This window comes from Podarcis tiliguerta (genome assembly GCF_965153285.1).
Source record: "Podarcis tiliguerta genome assembly, chromosome: 6".
NCBI classification, from domain to species: domain Eukaryota; kingdom Metazoa; phylum Chordata; class Lepidosauria; order Squamata; family Lacertidae; genus Podarcis; species Podarcis tiliguerta.
The window spans coordinates 49,296,090-49,323,876 of NC_139539.1; the positions used below are offsets into that span (position 1 = coordinate 49,296,090).

Genomic DNA, 27,787 nt, shown 5'->3' on the forward strand with positions numbered 1-27,787 from the left:
ACCACTACATCACACCGCGGAAAGACCTCTTCTACCTGGCACACTGGGCTAGATGGACAAATAGTCTGACTTAGTACAAGGCAAATTCCTGTGCTTCAAGCCAGTGGAAAAGGAGCTTCAAAACCCTTAAGAAATGCAGAGATTTCCCCCCAAGTGTCATATTCTGGGTGGGGAGAAAGCTGCCCAGAGTGTGGCACAGAATCCCAGTCCTCTCCTGCAGGAGGAGCCCTATACTCACCAGATAGTTGTGTATGAAGCTCCTAGGATACACCTTCATCTGTGGGGACAAAGTTGCATCCCGGAACTAGCAGGACACAGCACTGCAATTCCCACCACACACAAACACACACACCAGTGCTATGCCAGAGCACTGGGTTTAGTGCCGGCTGGGGGCAGGGAATCAGTCCTACCCTGCTATTTGCAACGCTGCACACGCTCTAGCCCCAGACAGTGTCAGGGCCAGGACTGTCAGCAAATGCAATGCAGAGCGGGTCCTATCTCTCTTGTGCTGCATGCACCCTTCGCCGACCAATACTCACCTCCTCCATTGCGATAGCAGAGGTAAGGGAAGCGCCATACATTGCCAAGCCCAACAGCGTAGCCAACGCTCGTGAGAACAAACTCGATCTGGTTGCCCCAGTTGCCACGCTTGAGGTTCTCGTCTCGCTTAGGCGTCTCGCCAGGCACAGCACCATTCTGCCAGAAGAGGACAGTCAGTTATTGCAGGTAGGGGAATGGCAAGAGGGTGGGCAGAGGTAAGTTATCCTGTTCCTTCCTTCTGGATCTCCCCTATTGTCGGTCCTGTAAGGTCTTCCCACAAAAAGAGGGGCTTTAGAAAGGGCAACAGGCAGATAACAAAACAAGTCATATGGACACACACGGACACACACACACACACACACACACACCCTTCTGCAACTTTGGATGCTTGCGCTGCTGGTGGTTTAAAGTCACTCCCCTTCCCCAGCTGGAGGCAAAGCAGGCAGGGGGCGGAGAGTTTGATTATGCTAAGGGGGCTGCTACCCCCTGCCTGCCCAGATGAATAATCCTGGGTCAGGCTGTAGGGAAGCTGGCAGCTGCAGCCCATACAAAGCAGGCATAAGAGGAGTCAGCACAAAGGAGCCTCTGTGCCTGTTCCCTCTGCCTGCCTACTGATGGAGCACAAGAGGCCACAGGAAAGGCAAGCAGATCCCTTTACACACTGGCAGGGAAGCTAAGCCCATCAGGGCATCAGAAAAGCCCTGCTGGACCACACCAAGCCCCACCTAACCCAGCATACTGCTTCCATCAGTGGCCAGCACAATTGCTTTGGGAAGCCCACAAGCTTTGTGAAGATACCTGTTGTTTTGTCCCTGGCACCTGATATTTACAGATTTATTGGAATGATTTATGTTATTACTTCATGAATGAACTCTCCATGTGGAGGTTTCATTTAAGCCAGAGGTTTTCAACCTTCTTGAGTCCATGGCTCCCTTGACCAACTACGTTCTTTCTTCGGCACCGCTGTGGGGCTCAGGAGCCCAGTTATGTCACCCCTTGCTTGCAGAGCTGGCAGCCTCGCACCCTTTTTCGAACACCCCCCTTTGTGGAGTGTTCCCTCAGCCTCCTCTCTGCTGCCCTCTCCTTGGGAGTCCTCCAGGCAGCACCTTACACTGGGAGGCAGCAGTGGCAGCAGCGGGAGCCACCGGGCCTACATGGCAGATAGGCTCCCTTTCAGCACAGGGCACTCGGCTCCCAGGCAAACCTTGGAAACAGCAAGGACAAGAAAGGCCAGCGCAGCACCTGCCTGCTTGCTGGGCCTCCCAATTATCTGCCATTCCCAACAGCAAGGGCTGGCGGACTGGCTGGCTGGGCTCCCTCATCCACTTGCTTGCTTACTCCGAGGCTGCCTCAGCTCCTGGCAACCGACACCTCCTGGCCAGCCCCACAGGCACCAGTTGCCTGGGGAGCTTGTAGCCAGGGCTTCAACAAACAGCTATGCAAGCCTTTGGGAGGTAGATGTGAGAGGGCATCAGAGGAGGGAGGGAAGGAAAGAGAGACAGAGCCCAGTGTTGCCTGCGGCACCCCTGACCATCATTCAAGGCACCCCTGGGTGCAACAGCACACTGGTTAGAAACCACTGATTTAAGCCACTGTGACCAACTGCTGTTGAGACTTCGCATCTTGAAATTATTTATAGCCCTTGACAAAGCCCTATAAGCCATTGACCATTACTGTATCCTATGACAGGGAATCCCCAATGTTAACTATGTTTTGTGTGAAGAAGGAACAGAAATACAGTGGTACCCCTGGTTAAGAACTTAATTCGTTCTGGAGGTCTGTTCTTAACCTGAAACCGTTCTTAACCTGAGGTACCACTTTAGCTAATGGGGCCTCCTGCTACCACCATGCGGCCGCTGTGCAATTTCTGTTCTCATCCTGAAGCAAAGTTCTTAACCCGAGGTACTATTTCTGGGTTAGCAAAGTCTGTAACCTGAAGCTTCTGTAGCCTGAAGCATCTGTAACCCGAGGTACCACTGTATACTCATGCTTGTTCCTGGCAATGTGAGGAGGAAAACTGGATCCTCTCTTTGGCTCTTGGTAGCTAATTCAGAATATGCCCATTGAGCGTACAGTCTATGGATGTTTACATGGCATCACTAAATGACCTTTTTATAGATGTTAACTCCCTTTTGTACTCACAATAAAAGTGGGGAAATGAGAGCTGTTCTATTAAGAACATATAATGGTACACGGACTACAGGCAACTCCCCTTTTGCATGGGGATTGTGTTCCGGGTCATTGCGCATGTCAGCAGTCACATGTAAGCCCGTTCCACCCCCGCCCCCATCTGGGGCCAAAAACAACATGTGCACCAGCAAATTTGGGTTGCACAGTTATAACTTGCGTGGCAAGCCAGCTTCTTCCCTGTAAGACTGGAAACTGGTGGGGAGAATGCACTAGAGAGTGAAGGGCGGGTAAAGAAACACTTGCAATGTCATCTAATCTCCCCAAAAACAATTCCGAACCAATGGTCATTAAATAGCCAATGTTATCTCTCTGCAAACAAATCAGGGCGAATGCTTAGTAAACAGGTCATCTGGAAGGAAGTGCCCACGGTGTGTCTATCTGTGACAGCTCAGGAAGGCTGGTTATTGGCTGTAGTAAAAGGACATCACCAGGAGAGGGAGCCTCAGTCCTCCTTAATCATACAGAGTCCTTTAAGGTTTGTCAGAGAAAATTAATGGTACCAAACAATCTTGGCCCGTCACCCTAGAGTTCCCCTCCCGAATGTGTCCAATGCTAGCCCAAGCCTTAGACATGCCCCCAATTTCTCTATCCCCTAAGGGGCAGGGGGAGGAACAGAGGCTACTTGCCGCAGCGTTGACAGAGCCAAGGTCTGAGCTACCTTTAGAACAGTACGACTTCCAAGTGGCTGGAAGCACTCAGCCCCACACAGAAGAAGCCCAAGCACCACACAGGACAGGATGCTGTCATCAAGCGTAGCCGCTTTCCGCAGGACAAAAATGGAGCTTTTGTGCATCTAGCTCCATCCTGGCACCACCAGTTCCCTGTACTGCCCAAGGATAACAATGGCAGCCTTCAGATCAAAGGAACGGGAGATGTGCTGTGTCAACAACAAAGCCTGGCTTCTCTTCCCTTAGAGCGGATGGGGCACATCTGACCGTGCTCTGCAGCAATATTTCTCTGGCGGCTACTGCCTGTACCTTGCCCCCTCCTCCTACTGAGAGATGGGACATCACCTGAAGATGCTTCTGGATTCAGTTCTCCTGCATGAGACTTAAGTGATCGTTAGCTCGCTTGCCTACGTACTTCAGGGGTAAATCAAAATTTGAAGTAAGTTGGGTCAGCAATTTGCAAAGACTCTCCTCTGTCAACTGCCACTTGTAAAATTATTAACATCTTGTTAAGAAAATTTCAGTTACAGAGAAAATAAAGTGATAAAAGAGAAGGGAGAGAGAGAAGTACAAATCAAAAAGCAAAAAATTAAAACATAAGAAAAGACATAGGATGCACTAAATATAATCAGCTACACTACCATACATTATTATATAGATTTATCAGTACTATTATTGTCCAAATACATATATGGTTATTAATAATCTACCATATTCTGTATAATCTCATTCCAAATGCCAATATATTTCACCTATTATTCATAAGCAACTAAATAAACCATGACAGAGCTGTTCCAGTTGAAGGAGTGATCTGTCAATAAGCGAAGATTGGGAGCAAGGCGATGCAGCTGGCGCATCCTAGAATCCCTTGGTTATACGGATGGATGATCAGCCCTGTGCTAGCAGCTTTTGCATCTTGACTGGTTAAATCAGGGGCAGGGAAACTTGTGGCCCTCCAGACACTGCAGGGCCGCAATTCCCACCATCCTCAACCAGGGACGCTGGGGTTTGTAGTTCAGCCACAAGTTTCCCCAACCCTGGGTTTAAACCTCCCCAACCCAATGCTGCTGCTTCTCATGAGGGTCTAAAGCATTTCCTTTTATCTTCTGAGAAACTCACATTGGCTCCTGTGGTTTGCACCTCACACCTAGCCAATGATCCCTCCAGTTGCTGGTGTGTTAGGAAGAGGGTGCTGCACTTGAGTGCTTATGAGATAGGTCAGCTTTACTACAGGAAGAGAGAAAAGAGGGTATCGTAAAGAAAAAGTGGGTGTCTTAGGAAAGGAGCATTTGGCCTCTGTGGGCCCTCCTGTTCATGGCTGGGGATCCAACAGCAGCCTGCCCCCGCCCCATGTTCCAGGATGCTTTGCTGGGGAGGATGTTGCTCCCTGAGCCCCACTACTTCTCGGGAGCTCGGAGATGAACAGGCTGCCAGCAGGAGCATTTCGCAGGAGCCTCGATGCACCTCCTTTGCTCTCCCCCTGGTGCACGCAGCACACTCCACGTAGGCGCACGTGGCTGCCCGCTGATCGCAAACAATTGCTGTGAGCACTCAGCAAATGGAAGCCGTCGTTTCAGCTTTGCCTCCTGCCACTGGGATGGGAGGGGGCTGGCAGCCGGCGAGTTGTGCACCTAACCGTGTCATTCAATTAGAGCCAGCAGCCGCTCTGGCACAGAGCTGCCAAGGAGCCATCTGCTGCGCTAACTGGGGGGACTGGCAGGGTACGGGAGAGCCACGCCTGCTAGAAGTGACCTCTGCTGTGAGCCCTGGCCATGGAAGCCGGAGTGGGGATTGTGGCATCATGGGGACTCGGCGGCAACCTAAAGGATCACCTCCAAGGATCTCCATGTTCTGCAAGGGACAGGGAGACCCTGCACACAACCCTCCAAAGAAAAGACCGCACACGCAATACTTTTATAGCACGCACACCCCAAAAGAATCCTGGGAGCTGTAGTTGGTTAAGGGTACTGTGAAGTGTAGCTCTATGAGGGGCAAACTACACTTCCCATTATCCTTAGGGGGGTGTTTTGCAAGTATGGTACAAGCCAAAGGTATACATTTGCCAGTGGCAAGCAGGGAGTAATACCACATCCTAATATCCTTATCCCAATCTTTCTCTGTATTCTTCACATCCACCCTCGACACATGGGAGGCTTGAAGTCATTTCCCCGCGATAAGTGGAGTCTTGGAGGGGCAAATGCAAAGAGGGGAAGTCAGCAAACACTTTGCACACCCAGAATGCACCCCAACCATAATTGCAAGACAAGGGAGTCAGGCCTAGAGACAATCCTGCATCATGGCAACGTTTGACCCAGCAGTTCCAAGGGCTGCTCTTATGGGGGATGTTTGTCTTTTAGGGGAAGAGAATCTGGCACTTTTGAAGAGCTGTGGCACAATATGACCTTTAACAGATGTTGCCTCTCCTCCATCAATTCTGAAATGAGAAACAGAATATGAACAGAGCCCCAGAGCATTCCAAGACTAGCAGTGAGATACATGTATTTATGCATATTTGTCCCAAGGTTTCTCTGCATGCTTGTTTACAGAAAAGTATGTGTGTAACTGTTACATACCTGCACATATACATGTGTATACATACATCTAAGTATGTGCAAATAACCTTGCAGGGTTTGTTTACAGAGGGGTAAGGTTGATGGCCTGAGCATTGCCAGCAACTTTCCCTTGGTGCCTTTTGGCTGAAGGCTAAACCAGCCCTGCCGCATGGGGTCTTTAATATGGGTGGCTACTCTTAACCAAACAGCCTTCTCCCTCCAGATACAGTCAAGCTGTTACTGCATAAATGCAGCTTCTGGAGGGGCAGTTCTGTTAATCTGTTGCAGCAAAACCAACAAAGTGCCTTGTGGCATCTTAAAGACTGAACCAATTTATTACGACACTATTATCCTCATTTGGTACTGTAAATACACCACACACTCACACTGTGCGTAGCAAAAAGAAGAAGAAAAAGGACAACCAGTGGAGTGGAATGGCAATAAAATGCAAAAAGTACATGCAAAGACTGAATTGAACTTAAATGGGGATGGGAAGAGCAGCAGCATGCACAACAGCAGTAAACTAGTAAAAATACAACCATCCTAGCATTGTTAATTAGCAAACTGTACTGGGACAGGAACCACTGAGTCTATTTATGCCCAAACGGATACAAGAAAACTTCTTAATAAGTTCTGATTCAGTCCTTTCAGCTGCTAACATCTCTCTTTAACATTTCCATGTTGAAGAGAAGCAGCTTCCAGGTCAGCAGTGGAGTGTGTCGGAAGAATTAAGTGTTCATTCAGTGGATTCTGATAAAAAGACAGGTATCTCACCATATCAGACCTGGGCTAGCAGCTCCAGCCCACTTGGATGATGGCGTATGTGTAATTTTATCTCAAAAAGTCCCCACAAAGACAATCTGAGGATTTTGGAGTAATAACAGGTTATTCCGCTCCTGGCTTTAGTGGCAAGTTTCAGGTTTTGGGTCTGTACCCACCTGAAGGAAGCTTCTTTCTTTGGCTTTGTAAGATGTGTGACACAATGGACAGCAGAGGCTCCTCAGTGCTTTTCCACTTAGACCAATAGGCCTTTCACCAGGGCACAGCAGGGAATCTGGGGCAGAGAGAGGAAGTGCTAGCACCCCCTCCCTTTCTCTCACCCGCGGAAGCAGGGAGTCCAGATGCTGTAAATCAAGCAACGAGTGCGTTCCCAGCTCCCCTCCCGCTCTGCCCCCCATTCCTTCTGCATTGATCGAGTCCTTGCCGGGCGCTTGCGGCCATTCATGTTCCCTGAGCATGGGCTCGGGACGAGATGTTCAGGCGGCAGCCACATGTGACCGCGTGGCACGTTCGCTGGCGCAGTTAATGGGGTTGCCAGCCTGGCTACACAGCACTTTGCAAGGAATTGGATACACAGCCTGGTAGCCTTCCCCATAAGGAGTCATAACGGTGCGGTAGCTGTGTCAGGCTGTTGCAGCAAAAACAGCAAGAATATTGCGGCATCTCAAAGACCTGTAGAATAGAGTCCACTTTATCAGACGCATGAAGTGTTATCCTGCATTTGCTGTGGTGGTGGGGGTCTCCCTCTCAGTGCATGTATGTTTATCAGCTGTGTCTGCATGCCACAATAATGCTGTTGGAAGCGGAGTTCTGATTTGTTACCATGAAATAAACCAAAAATGTAAAGCCAAGAACAAAAGTTGACTACTGTTCACAACTGCCCAGAAATAAATATACCACGAATACATTGTTTTTTTTACACTAAAGCTTTGTCAAATCGCTACACAAATTGGTGTGTATGGCCAACACACAAAACCTCTCACTAATAATTAGTAAACTAAATAACAATGTGGTAAGATGACCTACTGTTGCTCGATTCTGGCACAGGTGAGAGAACTGAACTTTTCATACATTACAGTTCAGCAGTTTCACGCTCCCTCTGAAGTTCCTTTGCTCAAGAAGGTCAGTAACAGTGATCTGGGTGGTTGAAGTGTTCTCCCCCCCCCCCCCCCGGGGTGTGTGTGTCTGAATAGGGTGGCAGTTTATGATGTTCTAGTACTGTAACATGAAGCTCCAGGATATCACACAACACAACTGCCTCTATCCTTTATATTCTACTTGTGCCAGCTTGACATTAAAGAATGACTCTACACCATTAGGCTGTGAAGAAAAATGATCATAGTTCGTCCTACCAGTTCAGCTGTCCTAGCTGGTACACAGTTTTCCATGGCCAAAGGAGCAGCATCTCAAGAGTAAGGGCAGCACTATAGTTGGCTGCAGGTCAGATCCTCCATGGCTGACTCCTTAAAGCATGCTGCTCACTCTGAGTAGCCTAATCCAACTTGAATTGCAAAGCGAACGCTAATGAGGCTTCTGTTCTGCTTAATTAATGGGAGCTCAGTTCACTTTGGCCACGTGGTGGTCTGTTGGGCAGAGAACTCCCAACAGGAACTCAAAGAGAAGGCTGGAGTGAAACTCATGGAAGTAGCCCATTGACTTGGGCAACTCCCAGCATACACTGCTGCTTCTTAGCATGTTAGGATCAAGCCACTCTTTGCAAACTTTGGACCAGTTCATTTCACCTCCCTGAGGAGGAAATGCAGGGAATTGGTCCTCCACTGCTTCTGTTACTACTTCTTAGGGGGAGGTGAGTACCGAGGCTAATCCTCCGTTACCATTGCCTTTCTGTCAGCTACTGCAAGAAGCTACCAACCCTGCCATTTTTGGGCAGCCAAGACAAGAAGTGGCTATAGCAGGGCAGGAATGGGCCACACATTTCCTTATTAGAGGAAGACATGTGAATTAGCTCCCACAGTGGGTCAGAAATGAAATCAGTTGACTTTTCATGAAGGACAACTGTCTTGGCAAGAAAACAGGTATTTGGCGGGTCGGGCCAAATCATGTATTGGTGGCAGCAATTTTACCTGTTGCATACAGACAGAATGTTTCACTGCTTGGGAAGATTTATAATGATATCCTCCAAGAACAAGGGCTGATTTAAATCAGTGCTTTAAATAAAGTTTCCAGCTTTCTAATTCATGTATTTACTCAGCAAGTATATATACTAAACAGATGAAAGTCAATGAAATTCTATATATTTTATACTAAATTCTGCCTCAGTTTTATACTACTACCTAGGAGCATATATGGTCATGCAGCTTTCAATAGTGAAGTTAATTATTCTGTTTGACATTCTTTCTATACATATGTGTAAAGTCACTTACATGAATACTTTTATACAGAACTTTCCAGAAACAAGGGCTGGCAGTTACTGTATAGAAGAGCACTGTTTCTCCATGGTTATTTTATTTTGTTTTTTAACATTATTTTGTTTTTCCCCATTTTGCCAGCAGGACTCCCCTGTAACAGGCTCTTGTCACATTGCCAGGGCATGCAGCAATACAGCCTGCTCACGCACTCCCATCCAAGGCCTGCCAAGTCTCCTCAGGAAGCATCCAGCAGCTCATTCATCCTCCAGATCCAAGGAAATAAGAACCTCCTGGAGGGGGGCAGAATAGGAGAAGAACCATGCATGGGACCCTGGGGAAGAATGAGTTGCTGGGTATTCCTAGGGGCAGCAAGAGGTTAACCCAATAGGGGAAGGAACAGCTACACCAGCTTCTAGGGGGAAAGTTCCACACACCTTTCTATACTTGTGGAGGAAGATTCCATTTGTTGGCTTGGATCAGACATAAGAAAGTGATTCATAAATTAAAAAATAGCAGCTAGAACAACAACCCTGGTCCAACAAACCAAAGAATAAGCTATGAGAACACAGACTCCTGCCTCTTCCCTTTTTTCTTCCTTAATTCAACATTTCCTTGTTTCCTGAATGAGTTTCCAACAATATATGAACTAGGAAATGATCATTTGAGTGATCCCTATCAAGCGGGATAACAAACCATGGACTGCTATCCTGGTTTGTAGGGATCATTCAAACCGCAGTTTCTCAGTTTGGACATCATGGTTCAGATGCCACCAGTTTAATAACTTAAGTAGTACTGAATTAAAGTCCATAAGTGGGATAAAAATGAAAAGTCTAAAACAAGCTGGTAGGCAGACACACACACTTTCATTATCAGTTTATGATTCCAAGCTTCTGTTCTGGCTTTGTACTTGGCAGTTCTAGAGTGGTATCTGTCTTAGTCTATTGCAACAACAACAAAAGGGTCTTGTGGCATCTTAAAGGACAACAAATTAATAAAGAGAATTACAGCATAAACGTTTGTGGACTACAGTTGATTTCATCAAGTACATAAAGTTGCAAGTATATCTTCACATGGTTATTGGGGGGGGGGTTGAAGAATTGCAAATGCTGATGCCAGAGGTAGTAATAAATTGTGTAATTAACAGTGGTAATTTACAAAACAGTTGTTGCTGATAATGCAGAAACCGTGACATTTGTAAGCTAGGTAGCACGCAGAGTGTGATAAACAAATAAACAATGTCCCAAATTTCCAATTCAGTCAACAAATTATAGCACTGAACCTCTTGATGAATTCAGTGGTTTCACACTGCAATTTCTCTTTAAAGCTCTGTGATGTCCTTGGTTTCAGTATGCATGCACAGGGGCCTCCTGTACTGACATGGTGCAGCTATTTCATCACACTACATTGGTGCAAGATGCCTTTGTGCAGGTATAAATGTATGACAAAGTTCATCTTACGTGCCAGACAATCGTGATGAAAGCTATCAAGTTCTTGGTCTGCTGTGGAAGCACAGGTTTCTACCAAATTCTCCCTCTGGCAGAATTGTGAGCCCTCCTTAAATGCTGTTTCTTAAGTCTGGATTTCCTCCCCACACATAGGCAGTGCACTAGAAGTGGGTGCAAACAGTCACCATTCTCCAGACATTTAGCTTGCCTCTCTCCCATTACTGAAATGTTGTGGTTACTTGAGGGGGGAAATGCATTTTTAAATGTTCACCTCCCCAGGAAGGCTCTTTATCCCTGGTGTGCTCCTGAATATAGATTCTTCCTGGTGCCACTATCCCCATATGAGTGCGGTACTATACCTTTCCTCACTATTTGTGACTATTGCGGCGGAAATACCAATGCCTCAATGGACAAAAGCAAATGCTGCAAATGTTTTCATATTCGGCCGGAGCCATGTTGGAACTGATCCTGAGCAATAGTTTGAGGTGGCAGAACTAGGAGAGCCATTTACCCTGAATCTCCATGGATGCCATTAACCTGCTTCTCTCCCTTCTAACTCTAACAAAGCACAAAAGGGGAAAGTACCACAAACTTCACTTTTTACTTACAATGCTGGTGAATTCAAGAAAAAGCATCTATATTCACATATATGCATGATTTTGCATCCTCCTGCCTGCACCCATCAAGTCAGGACTCATTCACACTTCCACATGCCCTACTGCTTGCCCTCGGGGAAACCCAATCTTTACTGCTGAATTGGAGCAAACGTCAGTTGGGTTTTTGTCCAGATTGACATTTGCTCTGATTTAGCACTAAACAGCAGGCTTTCAGGAAGTTGTGGGGCATAGGCAAAACCACTCAGACCCATGTTTTCCAGGCTTGGGGCAAGCGGAAGTGCGGAAGTGTAGACGAGCCCTCAGTTGCATAGCAAATGTGGTACAAATACATACTGAATTTGACCCAAGTGATGACACAGATCAGAGAGTCACCCATGGTTTCTCCTAGAGACACAGCAGGATTTCATAGGCATGAGAAGGGGAAGGAAGTTCTTATACCACCTCATGCTCATCCATCAGGACTCCCTGGCAAGAGCTACCTTTCTTATGCTAATTCACCTGTTGGCTCAACTGGTGGGCCTCATGGCTGAGCTTGTAAGGCCACTGGGCTGCTTCCAGAAGGAGGCTTCAATCAGGCAACAGGATTTATGCTAGAGAAGCTCCTGTCAGCTGCACAGCCCCTTCCGGCAAGTGGTTCCCAAGGGACATGCTGCCCTTGCGGTGGTGAAGGAAGAGAAGCAGGTCTGGGCTAGAAGCCAGGTGGCAAGGAAGGCTTAGCTAGGAGCCAAGGGAAATCCCTCTTTTGATCCCAGCTCACTCATTGCTTGAGTCAACTGGAGCCTCACCTGACCCCCACTCATTACCCCACAAAGCCTCCAACTCCGGGGCAGTGCAGGCAAGAAGACAACTAGCTGCTCAGCTTATATCAACAGCAAGAAGCCTAGAGCATGCTGGAGTCAAACTGTTCACAACATGATGCCCTCAGTACCAAAGGGAACAGGGAAGATCATTTTGGAGTGCCAGTGGGTAGATACTGGGCACAGAATGTTCATCCTAGGCTAGGAGCTGCATAACGTGTGTGTTTCTAAATATTCTAGTGGAAGTCAGGAGGAAAAGAGAAAGCAGCAGATATTACCAGAAAAGCTTTTCCCAATTCCCCCAGCCTTACTGGTCAAAGGGCTCCCATGATCACCTTCACATACTGCACCTTTATTGCACTGAATCAGTGTTGTACTCAATATACAATGGGACAGAGGGGAGATGACCTTTCTTAACTTGTTGAGGGTTCTATGCTTCAGTCTGAAGCCCAAACATTTTAGTAAAAGTCACATGGGACACCCAGCAGAGGTGCTGCTACCCAGGTGTGTTCTGAAGGCACAGGAGATCACCACTTGGCTGATGCTAAACAGGTTTGTGGCTGGATTGCCTGAGAACTACACGCATGCCTCCTTGCATCCCAAGATAGAAGAAAGGAGGGATATACCGTAAGTATAATAAAATAACATAACATAATAGATGCTATTCACACAATATGTGAAAGTATATTTAATTGGAGGGAGATGCCTGAATCCGGAGATGTTGAAAGAGTGGATTATGAAGCCAGTGAGAAGTTAACATTAAGAATAGTGAATCCAAGCATCAAATTAAATATTATTCAGTGTTTGATAGACAGGGCTGATATTTTCTTTTCTTTGCCTTCTTTTGCTACAACCTTTAGACTGCATTCACTATCATTCTATAGATTTTCTCCTTCTCCAACACATATCAAGTATGAGCACTGGGGGGGGGGGGGTCTCATTTCATTTGCCCCCAAACTTGAATCCTTTTGGCGTAGGGAGCAGCACTTCCAAAATGGTGCTAGGCAATAAATTGTGGGTATGGAAGAGACAAGCTGCTTTCCCAGGTGGGATGTTTTCTCCACCTCATCCTTCTCTGGAATTGCTATAGGGTGGTGGCACTTTGGAAAAAAGATTACATAGATCAATCAGCCTTCCTCAGCTTGCTATCCTCCAGATGTGTGGGACTATAACTCCCATAAGCCTCAGCTAGAATGGCCCATGGTCAGGAGAGTGGGCATTATTGTCTACTAACATCCAGAGGCCCACAGATTGGGGAAGGTTGTCCTAGATGGATGACAAAAAAAAAATTTTGCTTGCCATGTGTATCCTTGGTGCCATCTTGGAGGCACTTTCCCACCTGCCAGTACAGGGGCTAGAGCTCTTAAAGTTAGAGTCCAGGGCCAGCATATTTTGGAGAAAATATGCCACCCCTAAATTGCTCTTCAAATTCACTCCCTGTGATGAGGCTTTCAGCTTGCCTCAAGATTGATTCTTGTCACTCTGGTGCTTCTCTGTAAGCTTACCTCAACACTATTCTATATATTTCCTCCATACATTATTTGCTTATATTACCACCCTCTTAATTCAAAATACTGTATGGTTTAATGGATGTTGAACTAAAGGGAGCCTGCTGAATGGACAGAGGCAGCAAATCAAAGGCTTGTGTCAAAAGTAGCACTGTCCAGCATGCCAAGAATAGCCAAAACAGGTAGAAAAGAATAAGGAACTGAGGTTGTGCACCCAAAAATAAGACGTATGCCACCACAAGTTCTATATACACACACAGCTCTACAAGGTGACATTGAATTGCATTTGGCCCAGCGCAATTCAAACATAGTTTTGAGCTGGGAGCAGGATGAATTCATTATGCAACCCATGACCCCAAAGCAGCTACAGAACCACCTGTGTGATCTGTAGCAAGTTCATCAAATCAAAAATCTCACTTTGGGTAAACCTTTGAAAGGAAATGTTGCTCCACGCTGCAAAAGAAGTCACCAATTGTGATGTCCCTCCCTCCCTTCATGTACTGATGAGCAAACTTCTTTTTAATCACGGAAATTATTTGTCTGCTTCACTGACTATAACAACGGTTTGGACTCCATCTGGCACCCAGGCTGAACCTTAAATTGCTACAGAAAGCAACTGAGGGTAAAACATATGACCTGATTAAATCTATGCATCAACCCATCAAATGCAGGATAAAAATAAATAGGCAAACTGAGGTTTTAAAAGAGGCATAAAGGAGTGAGCCGGGGACGCAGCACTCAACTCTCCTCACTCCAAGCCATACACAAGCTGCAACCACAATCCATCTGGCCTCAGACTTCCTTTAAATGGGATAGATCAGCTCTGGTAGCTATCACCTTCAGTGCGACAGCAAGGAAATCGACTGCAGTATCAGAGCCCCACAAGTCAGGTTAGAAGATAACACATACTGTGACCATCCAGGATTTTGGGTAGGTGGGATTAACTTAGTCAAGGTTTAGCCCATGTACAGGCAATTTGTGGCTCTCCAGATGCTGGACTACAACTCCCATCAACCCCAGACAACATGTCCAATGGTCAGGGATGAGTTGCAGTGCAGCAATTATTTGGAGGGCCCAGTGGCAAATCTTAATTTTTAGGGTCCTGAAGTTTGAATTGTTATGGGAGCCCCTTTGCAACCAGCAATTAGGTCTGGATAACCACTGTTATCTTCTTCAGTTGGGTTGTTTACAATCTTTACAACATCCGTGCTACTGACTCTCAAAACTCTGAGAAATATATACAAAAACAAACAAATAATCAATTTGAGCCATGCAACTCAAATTGAGTCTACTAGACCCATTTTTTTTTTTAAAGCAATGTGGATGAAAGTTGCTTCTGGGACCCCTCTGGGATTAAGGGCCCTGAAGTTTAAACTTCATTAGTTTCGTAGCAGATACACTCCTGGGTTCCCCATCCCTGGTTTAGGCTCTTGCCTTCGGAAGGGTGCAGCCAAGACTGATTCACAGAAAAGTAGCAACGGAAACTCAAAAGTCTTTGCCGAAGGGAGAGGAGGGGGTATCCTAATCACGATGGCTCTGGTTGTGATGCAAGCAATACATTTACTTGCAGGTGTTGAGATTTGGTGAAGTTGGTGTTCCATTTTTTAGAGACAGTTCCTAGATAACATTCCTAAAAAGGTGAAACCTGTTCCAAGGTGCTATGGGGAAAAACCAGTAATAGGTCCCACCCCCAATAATCTTAATTAATGAGTTGGTTTTTCTTTTGTACTTGTAGTCATTCTGATACTTCATTTAAAGTTTCATGGTATATTTCTTGGTACATCCAAAACTAAGGGAACTGAACGTGATTTTCATTTTTTTAAGTCATTCTTGCTGGCAGTGGGACTTCTTCTAGAAGTGCAGAAATGATGTGTTCCCCTTACTGCAAATCAAGTTGCAGAACTTACAAATTGCAGCTGGCTTCCAGTATTTGAAGTTTCTTGCTAGTATTGATCTCTCTTGTGAAAATGATAGTATAACCAAGTCAGTATTAATACATTTTTTAAAAGGTTCAATTTCCTCTCTTTTAAATTTACTGCTGACAAATCACCAAAAATATGACTATTCAACCCTATACTATACTTTGTGTTGAAAGCCATGCATATAAAGGTATTGTTTGCTTGTGGCTGATGCAAGACATTTCGCTGCCTTTGGCAAAAGACAAAATGGCGTCTCACCATTCCATGTACAGAAGCCAACTAGACTAGCATTTAAATCTTATTTCAATACTAGCAATGGTATAGTGTCCACCATACCTGAGGGAAGCAGACTACTTCTGTGGTTGCAGGATAGGTCACAAGGCAGCATTGTCCTCAACAAAATGGTATGGTCCGGGAACTCACTAGGAGGAATACCCAAGGGGCTGCTGTCATTGCACCCCAGCACCTGGTAAATTATATAGTCTCCTCACTCTGTCTAATGGTAGGGCCGGCCTTGTTGATGCCTTTTCTTCTTGCTTTTAGTTGTTTTCACTTTTAAAAAGTTACTGAGAGCATGGATCCTGCAATCTGTTTCAGGAATGCCTCTGTTCAAAGGCTCAGATAAATTCCTTGTCCAAACCCCTGACCACAGACACTGTCCCAGCAGAGCAATCAGTGCATCAGTGTTTGAAGCTTCCCCTTTACTCCACACAGAGCATCAAAAGTTCTGGACTGGTGTTACTAAGAAAAGTGAGGGGAAACTTCTTGGCTCCATGGGCCAGATCCTTAGCAGGATCTGATCTAGCCTCACAGGCCAAATTTGACAGGTGGGTGAGGCTCCCTACCTGTCAATCACCTGACTGCACAAGGGAATCGGTGCTTTGAAGTCTCAAAGCTATGACTTCAAAGCACCACATGCAGCCAATCCAGCAGGCTTCCGATCCACAAATTGGTGATGGGCAAGCCTGTTTTCCCTTGCTAATTCACAACAAGGAGTGCACTTCAAGGTTCCTGATTGTGCATTGGCAGCTGCATCTTACCTGCCCCGCACCTAACATCATATATGACATCAGGTGTGGGGCAGCTGGGGTGGCTGGCCATATTTGAACCTCTGGTGAGCCAAGTTTGGTCCGTGGGCCAGAGGTTCCCCACCCCTGTGCTAAGGTGTGCAGGAAGTGGAGTTACCAATAGCTACATGGCCTTTACAGCCCCTCATGCAGTAAATAATGTTCTCTGGCTCTCTCTAGAGGCCACAGGGAAACACAGCAGCTCCCCACACTTCCAGCTGGCAAATATAATTTAATGTATATAAGCTGTGAGGGTACAATGGTGACCCCAAAGGTGTAGGGCCTGAGCAGTGCTGGAAAGCATTTCCTGTTACCGGACAACACACAGCATAAGGTGACGGAAGGGAGCACTACAAGAAAGCAAGGGCTAGAGCCCTCAAGAAGAAAAAGGCCACCTTACTGAAGTCCACAGCGGGGGGGATAATGCACATGTGCAGCCACAAAAGTTTATTCACTCACACCTATAACCATAACCAACCTTAAATGCAGACTTTCTGGCTTCATAAAGCGGATGGAACTGCAGCCAAGCAGCAGCCCCTCCTTCCTGCACTCCTGTATGTTTATGGACTGGAGCCCCCAAACTGTTTTATGCATCTCCACCCTCATGAGAAACAGCCTGGCAGTGATGCCTGAGCCACATTGAGCCTGGCAATTCCTCACCTCTTTGCGCTGTCTCCCCGGGAGCCAGCACAAAGAGGCTTTGAGAGAGTGTGGTTACCAGCTTTCATTGAGTCTCCGGCATTAACTTCTCCCCTTTACCCCCTTTTAAAACTTGCTGTGGCAGCCGCAGCAACAGGACCCCCTCGCTTCTTTGTGGAACTCGAACACTCACACACTCACACGAATCCTTCCTCCCCCATTGGAAAACGGCTCCCTCCCCTCCCCCTCACTTTAGGGCTTTAGGGAAGATTCCCCACTGACCTGCTCTTGGGGGCAGGGAACCCCTTGGCTGCTCATTCCCGGTATCCTGGGGCGTTGCTAGAGCTGTGGCTGTTTGCTGCCTCCTTCACATCCAGCCCCGCTGCTACTGGGGCGATAATGTGCTTGCCTCTCCCTCATGAACTTGGCATTACTCTCAGCTCAGTTCTCCCAGCACCATGCTGCCCCCGCCTGCCCAGTGCCCAGCACCGCGCTGCCCAGCACCCGCCAACATTCTATACCCAGCCACATGGCTCCCCTCTACTGCTGCAATCTCTCCTTCTCTCTCACACACACACAGAGGAGCCCACACTCCCAGAAGGACCTAGGACCACCTCTGCTATTAAGGCTGTATACAACCTACCAGCACCAAATCCTGGGAACCATAGTTTATCTAGCCACAGAGCTGCGATTCCCAGCACCTTTAATGAGCTACTTTTAATGTATGGTGCACATGCAGCCTAGTCTCCACTCTCATTGACAAAAGGTGGCTCCTCCTAAGAAGTGATAACCTACAGTTCACAGGGGAAGCTTATCGTGTTATCTGGGAGATCTGCGGTCGGATCTTCCAGTGCTTTGGTTTTCATTAAAGATTGGGTCAGGGCAGAACTGCTGTGAAAAGCAGCATGCAACTCCTCTCGCTCAAAGCATTTCCCCTGAGGCTATTTGTACCACTGCAGAAAGTGTACTTGGTAAATGATGAACAAACGTGAATGAGGTAAAGACTCAGAGGGAACGAAGAAAGAGCGTGGAATCCCAGCAAATTCCACATGCTTTCAGGCTACAAACAAATGAAGCTGGAGGTTGCAAGGCAGTGTCAGGATATATTTGGCCAGCATGACTAAACCAAGCAAAATGAGCCTGGAGGTCTATCCCTGTCGTACAGCCCATATCCATTTGCTTTCCAAGGGTCCTATGTGGAATTGCTCTTGAGAGGCGTGGATGTACTTCATCTTCCAAGTGTGGCTCATTCCTTCCCAGCATTCAGTATTCATATCCCACTGAACCAGGACCTAGGAAGCTGCCATATATCAAAGCCAGGCCATTGGTCTATCTAGCTGCGTAGTGTCTACATTCAACTAGCAACAACTCTTTAAGGTTTCAGCCAGAACACTTTTCCATCTCTACCTTCAGGTAGAGATGCAGCAAACAGCTCCAGGGCAGGGATCTGGCTTACCTGAAGCTGAGACTTGCATGCACAGCAACATGGAAAGCTACTGTATATCATTTAGCAACATCTGGATAGCTCAATTGTTAGAGCATGGTGCTGACAATGCCAAGGCTGCAGGTTTGATCCCTGTTTGGGACAGCTGCATATTCCTCCATTGCAGGAGGTTGGACTACAGGACCCCTGGATGGTTAAGTCCAGTCAAAGGCAACTATGGCTCATCTTGCTTTCAGGCTGAGGGAGCCGCCGTTTGTCCACAGACGGTTTTCCAGGTCATGTGGCCAGCATGACTAAACCGCTTCTGAAGCAATGAAACACAGTGACATAAGCCAGAGCGCATGGAAACACCATTTACCTTCCTGCTGCAGGAGTACCTGTTTATTTACTTGCGATGATCCTTAGGGTCCTTTGCAACTCTACAATTCTATGATCAAGTCAGACCCTTGGCCCACCTAGATCCCCCCTTCCTTTCCCAGGGATTGAACCTGTGACCTTCTGCATGCAAAGCAAATGTTCTACCACTGAGCTACAGCTCCTTCCCAACATCCCCAACTCTGACATCCCTGCCCTGACTTCCCAATTCCATTTGGAAATGGAGAGAACTCTGGGATGCAGGGCTGAAGGAGCATGTGGGGCCTCTTGCTCCGCTTTGCATCCAATAGTGGTGCAACCCTTTCCCATTTGCCCAGCAGGCACTCAGTGTGGTGAAAGAGCCAGCTCAGCCTGACCTCGCCTAATGAGGCCTCATTAGCAGCATCCAGCTGTTGGCTGCCCCTCCCTTTCAATTAGCTAGCACTAGAAGGGGGGGCTGCCTCACAGATGGGCTCAGACCCCACAGCGCTTGGGCAAGCAGCCGGGCGCCAAGAGGGAAAGGCAGCCAGGAAGGGCTTAAGTTTTTCTTACTCCTGCGGTGAAGGAGACTCCACCCGCTTCCGACCCCCCCCCCCACCGGCCACAAGCAGGCCCTCCCAAGCCCAGAGCGGGCTCAGCGCCTGTGCTTTCAGCCTGGCCCGGCTCCTTGGAGGCAGTAATACCTGGCACAGGATTACAGTCTTGCTGGAGTCTGCAGAGGCAGGCATCCTGGGCCCAAACAGATTTCATAACAACTCATTCACAGTGCTCACATACAGTATTCCTTGCTGAGCTATTTAAGTCTTGGCTTGGCACACACCCCTGGCCTTATAGGGACTTCTGCCTGCACCCACCTGTTGTAGGGCATCCCAAAAAGCCCAGCCAGTCACAGAGCTGAGAAGAAGTCAGAGCTGTAAAGAGACAGCTTTGAGACATGTACGTGTGTGTGTTTCTGTGTGTCTGTGTGTAGCCAGGCTTAAATCTACTTCTTGGCATGACAGTGTAGGTCCTGCCCCACAGCCAGCTTAGCCCCCCGAGGTCAATGGCAAGTGTACACAGCCGCCTGCCCCTCTGCAGGGGCCTGTATATAGCACCACAGTCTGCTTAGGACACAGCTATCTAGCACTGGGCCTGGACTGGTGTCGAAGGCTTGATTGTGAGAGCCAAGGTTCCTCTTTCTCCGTGTCACCCTTGGATGTGTGTGTGTGTGTGTGTGTTCTGTAGCCATGCCTTGGCCAGGTAGTTCTGCCACTCAGAGAATACCAAGAACTATGAGGTCCCAGGCGGAAGATCAGTGCTGGGGCAGCCCTATGAAGCCTGCCTGTTTGGGGGTGGGGCCACTCTCGGCAAGGCTGCCCCTGAAAGGGGCACAACACCAAAGGGGGCAACAGCATAGGAGAGTTATCCCTTTGGTGGCAGCACTGTGGGGGTGGAACGAGGGTGTGAGCCAGCCCCCTTGTGTTAAAGTTATTGTTTTCACGGGGATTTGGTTTTAACTTGGATGGGTGCTGTTTTATTGGGAGGGTGGGGTTGTTTTAAATTGTTTTTAAATGTTATATGTTAATTTGGATTTTTCTATTTGTATTTGTGGGTGGACTGGAGCATTGTTTAGGGGCATTTGTTGGGGAGTGCATTGTTTATTGGTGTCTATGTCTATGTATCACACTTGTTTATTGTTTTGATTATTTTTATTATGTATTTTGTGCTTTGATTATTTTTCTTACAAATTTTTTGCTTTGTATATTGTAACTTTGTTTTGTGAACTTCCCTGAGACCTACAGGCATATTGCTGGAAACATGGGTTCATGACATAAATTTGCATTCAATCTCCATATGCTAACTTAAATGTATAGATATTTATGGGAAACTAAGGTAGCGGGTGACTAAGGTAGTGGGTTCACCGGTAGTGAACTCTGCAAATGTGCCCAGCTGTCCTATATGCAAACTTGTTTTTAAAAAGCCCCCGCCCCTGCCAAAAGAGGCAAAGGAGTAGGCGATCCAGAGCCTATTGCAAAAAACCTGGGGTTCAGCAATACCCCTTGCCTGCAGGTTCTCCTTCCAGTAGAGAAGGGCTATAGCACAGTGGCATGCTGACAGTCCCAGGTTCAATTCCTGGCCTCTCCAGGCAAGGCAGAGAAAGATCTCTATCTGAAACCCTAAAGAACCTCTGCCAATCCTTGTTGACCATACTGAACTAGATGGACTGACCTGGTGTAAAACACTTTCCTATATGTGAGTCTGGGTTTTGCTCAGAGTAGACACTGAGTAAAACTAGCTATCACTCATTGCCTTAAACCATTCCATTCCTGAGACCTTCTGACTTTGTATCACAGTGGTATTAGGGCGCAGGAAGGCAGGGTGCAATCCACTCTGCGAATGTGCAGTGCTGCTAAATATATCCTAATCCCATGTTTTAACAATGCCTCATCTTAGGTCAGTTCCGGCTCTTTGGGTGGATGAACCAGATATGCTTAGATTACCTTTCTGAACCTTTATCCCACTATCTTGAGATGCAAAGGTTCCCAAAATTGATTGAGGTAGGGAAAAGAGCAACAACTTATCCAAGTGGAAAGGGAAGCCTATCCAATAGTGCAGACCTCACCAGCCTGGTGCCTTCCAGATGTTTTGGACTACAAATCCCATTGGCTGGAGGGCACCAGATTGGCGAAGCTGCTTTAGGGACATGTGATCCCACAGAGCCATCCCAGGTTGCCTTTCCTCCAACACATGCCACATCCTGCTGCTGCTCTCCCTTCCTCTTGATGTCATCAAAGCCATCTCCATGGTAACCATTTATGAAGTCACCATGCACTGAGCTGACCATCTGGTGACAACAATGAGCAGCAGAAAAGAGGGGAAGTTAAGATGGCACAACAAATGTCTTCTATTTTCTCCAACTTGGGCTCCTCATAGGGGCACCAAGAACTTGATTCTCAGTCTCCCCTTTTGGACTCAGTCTGACCTGCCTTGTTCTTTAGGGACGCTCTTGTTGTCTTTACTGCTTTTGATAGAATGCTAAGCCTCACCACCTCCCCTACTATGGCTTCGAGCACCCCAGCTGTTTCCTGATCATCAACTGTCCAGGGAGCCCAATGAGGCGTGAATGAGACAGCAGAACATGGCAGGGAAGTGCAGAGAAGGGGGGAGAGGAGACCAGATGGGGTCTGGGGGGCTGCCATTGCTACACATGGACAAGGCATGGTCCAGTGATAAGCTGCCACGCGTGGGGGCAGTCGGCATGCAATACTAGCTTAGAACCAGTAAGTCCCACTCTGCAAAACCTACTTGCCACCACAGCTGCAAAAGGCAAATTGAGGGTCATGCCAGCAACAGAGTCTAATTCAGCCAGAAGGTGGAGCTAGACACAGGGTAGGCAGGATAGGAATCCTATGTCAGATATAAAAGCAAAGGGCAAAGGAGACACATTCATTCTTGTTAGTTACATTCATTCTCATGCAAAGAAGGAAAAATACAGTTGGCAGAATGAAAATGCTTTCCGTGCAGATACAAATGTCTTACATTTCAGGAAATCAGACACCAAAGTGCAGGGTGAAACTGTGCTCTTGGGGATGGCTTATTTTTAATGGGAGATACTTATTGACCGAAGACAGGAGTGCCTGGTGTGCTTTGGTCCATGGGGTCATGAAGAGTTGGACATGACTAAACGACTAAACAACAACAACAACTTATTGACCAGCACACAGAAGGAACATGCTCAAACATCTCAAACTAGAACAACCGTGTTCTGCAAGGGCTACATAAATCCTGGATGGGTCAGTCTCAGGAAACCCAGCCTGGCTAAAAAATCTTGAGCTGAACGCAAGCTTAGTCATTCTTCTAAATTGGAAATATGTACAAAGACTTTATTCTACCTTAAACCATTTACAACAACAAACTTAAAGCAAGAAAGAGAGCGTCTTTCCATTTAAAACCACCACACAAATATTTGTGCCATATCACAGAAGAGCCTTACACTGGGTTTGGGGTTCCATCTTTGAGTCCCCTTTGCTGTCACTTCTCATCTTTCCCTTGGAAATAAATCCAGCACAGGAATCATGGTGTACAAGTCCATGTCACCTACTATCACTGCTTAGGACAATGGTGTCCTTTGCTAGTCTCTGTGGTCCAATAATCTCCTTAAAGTCGCATCATGTACTGTGCCAATCTACATCGCAATAACTGTGTTACAGGGCCACATACCTGTCTCTGGACATCTTTGGGGTGTTGGTGGGTGTTGCAGTGACCTACTACAGGTTCAACGGGGTGTGCTCAGGTGTATTATCTGCCGATGAACATGTATAAAGACTAAATGAATGTACACTGAAACTCTCCACAAAAGATTCTTTTAGTTTCAGACTTAGCTCAATTGTTTAGAACGATTCCCCTGTGTACACACACACACACATATGGCTTGCAGCTTTTGGTTTCCATGCATTCACAACAGCACACCCACCCACTTCATACCAAGGGATTTGCACATCTCTTCTCCTGATCCCCACTGGTATATCACCTTGAAGCAGGTCAGAGTTTCTGGCATGCCCTTCTTACTCCCAGTTTCTCAGTTGTGTCCACAACAAGGATACATACACCCTGCAGGAACCCAGGAAGAGTGGGAGCAAGCTTTGAAAGTGTTTTAAATTCCTAGGCATGTATTTATTCTCAGGCTCAGCATATGAAGGATGAAAACAGGCCCTGACCAAAGGTTCCTACGGACAAGTAGATTTCCAGATCAGAACAGGAAAGGAATAAATCTGGCCACAGCCTTAGTTGCATCTATACTGGATAAATGTAATGCATACACAGAGCTATCTGGAAACATCTGCTGGTAGTTCAAAATGCAGGAGCTAGACTTAACAGGTGCTGGTTTATTCGGGACATGCAACTACTGTTTTGTACAAAGTACACTGGGTACTAGTTTGCTTCCAGGCACAATCCAAAGGGCTGATTATTGCCTTTAAAGCCATTGATGGTTTGGAGCTTACACAGCAATCCAAACCCCTCTTGGGCCTGGCCATGGCGGGGTTGGATAGAGTGGAGCTACCTTTTGACTCAGCACTGATGCCTGAGCTTGCCTTCCACTGGAGTAACTGCCCACTGGCAGTGTCTGCACCAGCAGTGGCTAGTTGAAATCCCCAGAACCTGGGTGTTCCAAGAGTAGGGAGGAAGTGGAGCTGCGCTGGCCCAGAATCTGCTGGATCTTGAGCTGGTCTTGCTGCCACCACCTGATGGCATCAGGCTCAATCCTCCTCCATGCCCCCCCATCCATATGTGTGCTGCCACCACTGTGAGCAGCTGGGCTGCGGATGCCACTGTGGCTCTGCAAAGCCCTGCCAGAGGGGTGGGGATTTGGGCTGCACTCATAGATACCTAAAGGACTGCCTCTGCCCATAAGAACCCACCCAGCTTCTATGTTCAGTGGGAGATCCTGTTCCTCGTGGCCTCTCATCTTCAGAAGTACAGCAGGTGGAAACAAAAGAAAGGGCCTTTTCTGCCATGGCAACCACAATGTGGATTGCTGTTCCCTAGGATAATTCACTCACGCTCTTTTTATTTTCCACTCTTTTAGACACTTTTCTTGTTCTAGGAAGCCTTCACCATGCTTATTATGAGATTTTGTTTTGCTTCCCCCACCCCACCCCAGAAATTGTTTCTGTAATTTTATACATTTTTAAAATATATATCTTTTATATTTTTAATACATTAGCCATCACGTGTTTCATGAAAAGGTAAAGATGGGTATGAATCTTAAAACAAATAAAATAAGAATTGGTCACACAACTGAGTAAAAGAATCTAAACAGATGGGCATATAACTTCAGTTGACATTTTGCTGCGGCCAAGCTTCCAATGAATTACTCAGAATGCAGGTGAATGCTGTGAACTGAAAATCTGGCCATAACTTCACCCATCCTCTTAAAAAGGGACAGTAAAGGCTCCTACCATTTCTGTTGCACAGTGTGAATGGGGGAGCGGTGGTAATAACTTCCGAGACAATATATTCCATTACAGACAGATGGGGTATGGGTACATTCCTCACTGTGTATGTGTGGGGCCATAATTTCACCTATAACACTGAGAGGGACAGTAGAGGGGCATGCCATTTCTATTATAAAATAAGCTCGTCGCCTCATCCCTCACCCTCTACCTCCCAGGAAGCAGCAACAATGCAACTGAGGTGAGGTGAGGCCCCCCCCCCCCCCCGGTCATGCATATATCTCATTCTCTAACAACACATTCAGTCAGTGTTACCACTTCGTAGATGTGAAACCAACTGAAATAAGTGAATAAACTTATGCAACAGCTTTTCTGAATGTACGGGAACTCCCACAACAGCAGCTGACAGCAGGTCTTGGGACACTTCCTTTCAACAAAAAGAAGAGTTTCCCATTTCTCATGTAGCTTTAGTAAAGCAGCCAGCAATGCTCTGCAAGATCAAAACTTAAAACCCAAACATACTCCCAACCTGTGAATCGTAGCCTTCCTGAAATACTGTGAAAGTCAGACCAGAAGATGCTCAAACATTCAACCCACGCCCAACACAGCAACATAGAATTCAATGGTAAGCAGCAAATACAAATCGGTCAACAAGTTTGGCTGCTATGGAACCTTTTGTCTGTGTAACCTCTTGTGGACAAAGGATTAGAAGATTAGAAACCTTTGTTCAATTTCAGTTCAGTGATATTTCATTGCCGTCACAATATACAAAACTTTTGGCAAAGGGTAGTAGAAGGACTTGCTCTCTGAAGTGTTCATCAGAAAGTACAAGTTACAGAGCAATCCTATGCATATTTACTCAGAAGTAAGTTCTACTTAGTTCAGTGGGGCTTAGTCCTTGGGAGGTATAGGATGTCAACCTTAATGTACAATTAACTTACAGAAACCATTTTCACAAGATATGATTGTGGCTACAACTGTAGATGTTTTTACAAAACCAAAATCAAGAGCTGGAAAAATTCATTGGGAATAGGAGCTATACAGTGCCTTTTAGAAGAATAACTAAAAATAGAGGCCCCCAAGTTTAGAGGCAGCAAGCTTCCAATTATCAGATGCTGGGGGCATAGAACAGGGGATGGCTATAGTTGCCTATGGCTGTTTTATGTAAACTGTACTTAACCACTGGTTCTTTATTGGAAAACTCCCACTAAGAAATAGCCCTATTAAAGCAATAATCCAAAGAAGTACAGTACGTTTGTATATTTAGTTAGTTTTAGAAGATTTAGTCCTATTGATTTAAATGGGTCTACTCTAAACAGAACTGAGCCTGGATCCAGTCCTATATACTGTTGACAACATATGGAGCATCTTAGGAAGATTAAATATGCTGATTGAAAATTGTATATATGGAGATTAGATAATGCACATATGTGCAACTATATTCAGTCAAGCTTCTTAAAAGGTGAGTCAGAAGTGAGCATAGCCCAAAGGTGAAACCTTTTATGAGACCAACTTTTGTGCGGTAAAGAAACATGCAACCACTGGAAATAATACAACGCTCTTCTCAGGCAGATGAAGGTTTTAGCATGATTTGAAGGGCAGCTTGCTAAACCAATAGAAACAGATCTAATTACCTTATTTATTTTTACATGTTTTAACTTCTCTGGGAGAAACCTGGCAGTGGAAGTTTATGCCAAAAGAAGCCAAAACATATTCCACTCATATATCAGACCATTGGAAACGGTGATCAGCTTAAAGTTGTTCAATACGCCCAGCATGCTTTCTCCCCTTAATCCCAAAGAATTATTTTGCTTTAATCAGGAAGGAAAGTTTCACTTCTTTTCTGTTCCAGGTCTCCCATGTGAGGAAAAGTGTGAAAGTAGTATCTTCAAGCTCCCAGTGTTCATACAACTTCAAAATCTGAAGTTCAAAGAAGAAGAATGTGTGCGTTCAATGCTGGGGTGTGTGTTCTATCCTGGGGGATGGAGAGATCAACATTAATGGAAACTACTATTCCAGTGCAGTCCATTTATTATCCAAATCAATGTAACTGCAGGGATAGGAGGATATGTATATGCTTATAAAAAGCATGCCAAAGGAAGGAGAGGCACCAAGGATGCTGGCTTTCTGCACTTAAATACACCTTGAGCATGTAACATCAGAAAACACAGGCATCCCCTCTCCCATTTCCCCTAAAAGGAAGATGTCTATGACAAAGGTGTCTCTCACTAAATGTAAATGAACTGTGAAAAAGACTACAAATTGAAATTGGAGACAATAGCTGTACCTGCCCCTCTTTGTCTGTTTGTTTTGTAACACAAAAAACTTTTAAAAAAAAAACCTAATTGGAAATTAAGAAAGAAAGAAAAAACTCAGGCATAGTGGTGCTGGAACACCTGGTTCTTCAGCACTGGCAAATACGGTACTCCATTCTCTACCATCACCAACAAACAGAGGTGAGCAGGAACTGAGACGAGAGCATGGTTAGAATCAATAATTGTACACTAAAATTCCCACATTCTGCAAGCAACATGCCACAGTTTCTCAATTAAAATAAAGTTTGCATAAACCTATGTGAACAGTGTCCATACTTGGCTGGAAAAATATTTTTTAAGGTTTTTGCAAAACTTGGATTTTTATCTTAAATTAGTTATGGTAAAGAAGTGTTGGGATTCAGAAAAAAGTGAAGAGGAAGAGAGAATATATGCAGGGGTTTGGTGTTGGGTGTAGCTGTAAGGAGTATGATAAGTTAGGCTTATTATTGTTTTGACCTTTGGAATCCTTAAACACTAATGTTCTCATCTATATGTTCTGATTTCTGTGCTTTTTAAAATATGGACCATGTGTTTTCAATTTTTTCTCTGCAATCATGCAAGCTGAAAAGCCATTACTGAAAAGTAACACCACCAGCATGGCAGCAGGTATCTATCAGATGAAAACCTGCCAGTAAGAAAGGAAAAAAATA

At 46.1% G+C, this 27,787-nt stretch overlaps 1 protein-coding gene and 1 long non-coding RNA gene across 5 annotated transcripts in view; one reads left to right on the top strand and one right to left on the bottom strand.

Moving 5' to 3' along the window:
• Positions 1 to 27,787, bottom strand: part of SLC6A9 (solute carrier family 6 member 9) — a 54,375-nt gene that overhangs the window by 10,317 nt on the left and 16,271 nt on the right. For 3 of the 4 annotated variants that reach the window (XM_083446096.1, XM_083446095.1, XM_083446097.1), the window contains one exon: positions 540 to 696. In XM_083446096.1, coding sequence (XP_083302222.1) covers positions 540 to 696 — 157 coding nt within the window. Of the gene's footprint in view, positions 1 to 539; positions 697 to 17,373; positions 17,478 to 27,787 lie in introns of those variants that run through there. The other variant, XM_083446094.1, reaches the window with a different exon arrangement.
• LOC310680032 lies at positions 20,460 to 27,395 on the top strand. The gene is made up of 2 exons (XR_014512625.1): positions 20,460 to 22,502; positions 22,594 to 27,395. It is a non-coding gene; the product is annotated as an uncharacterized lncRNA (long non-coding RNA).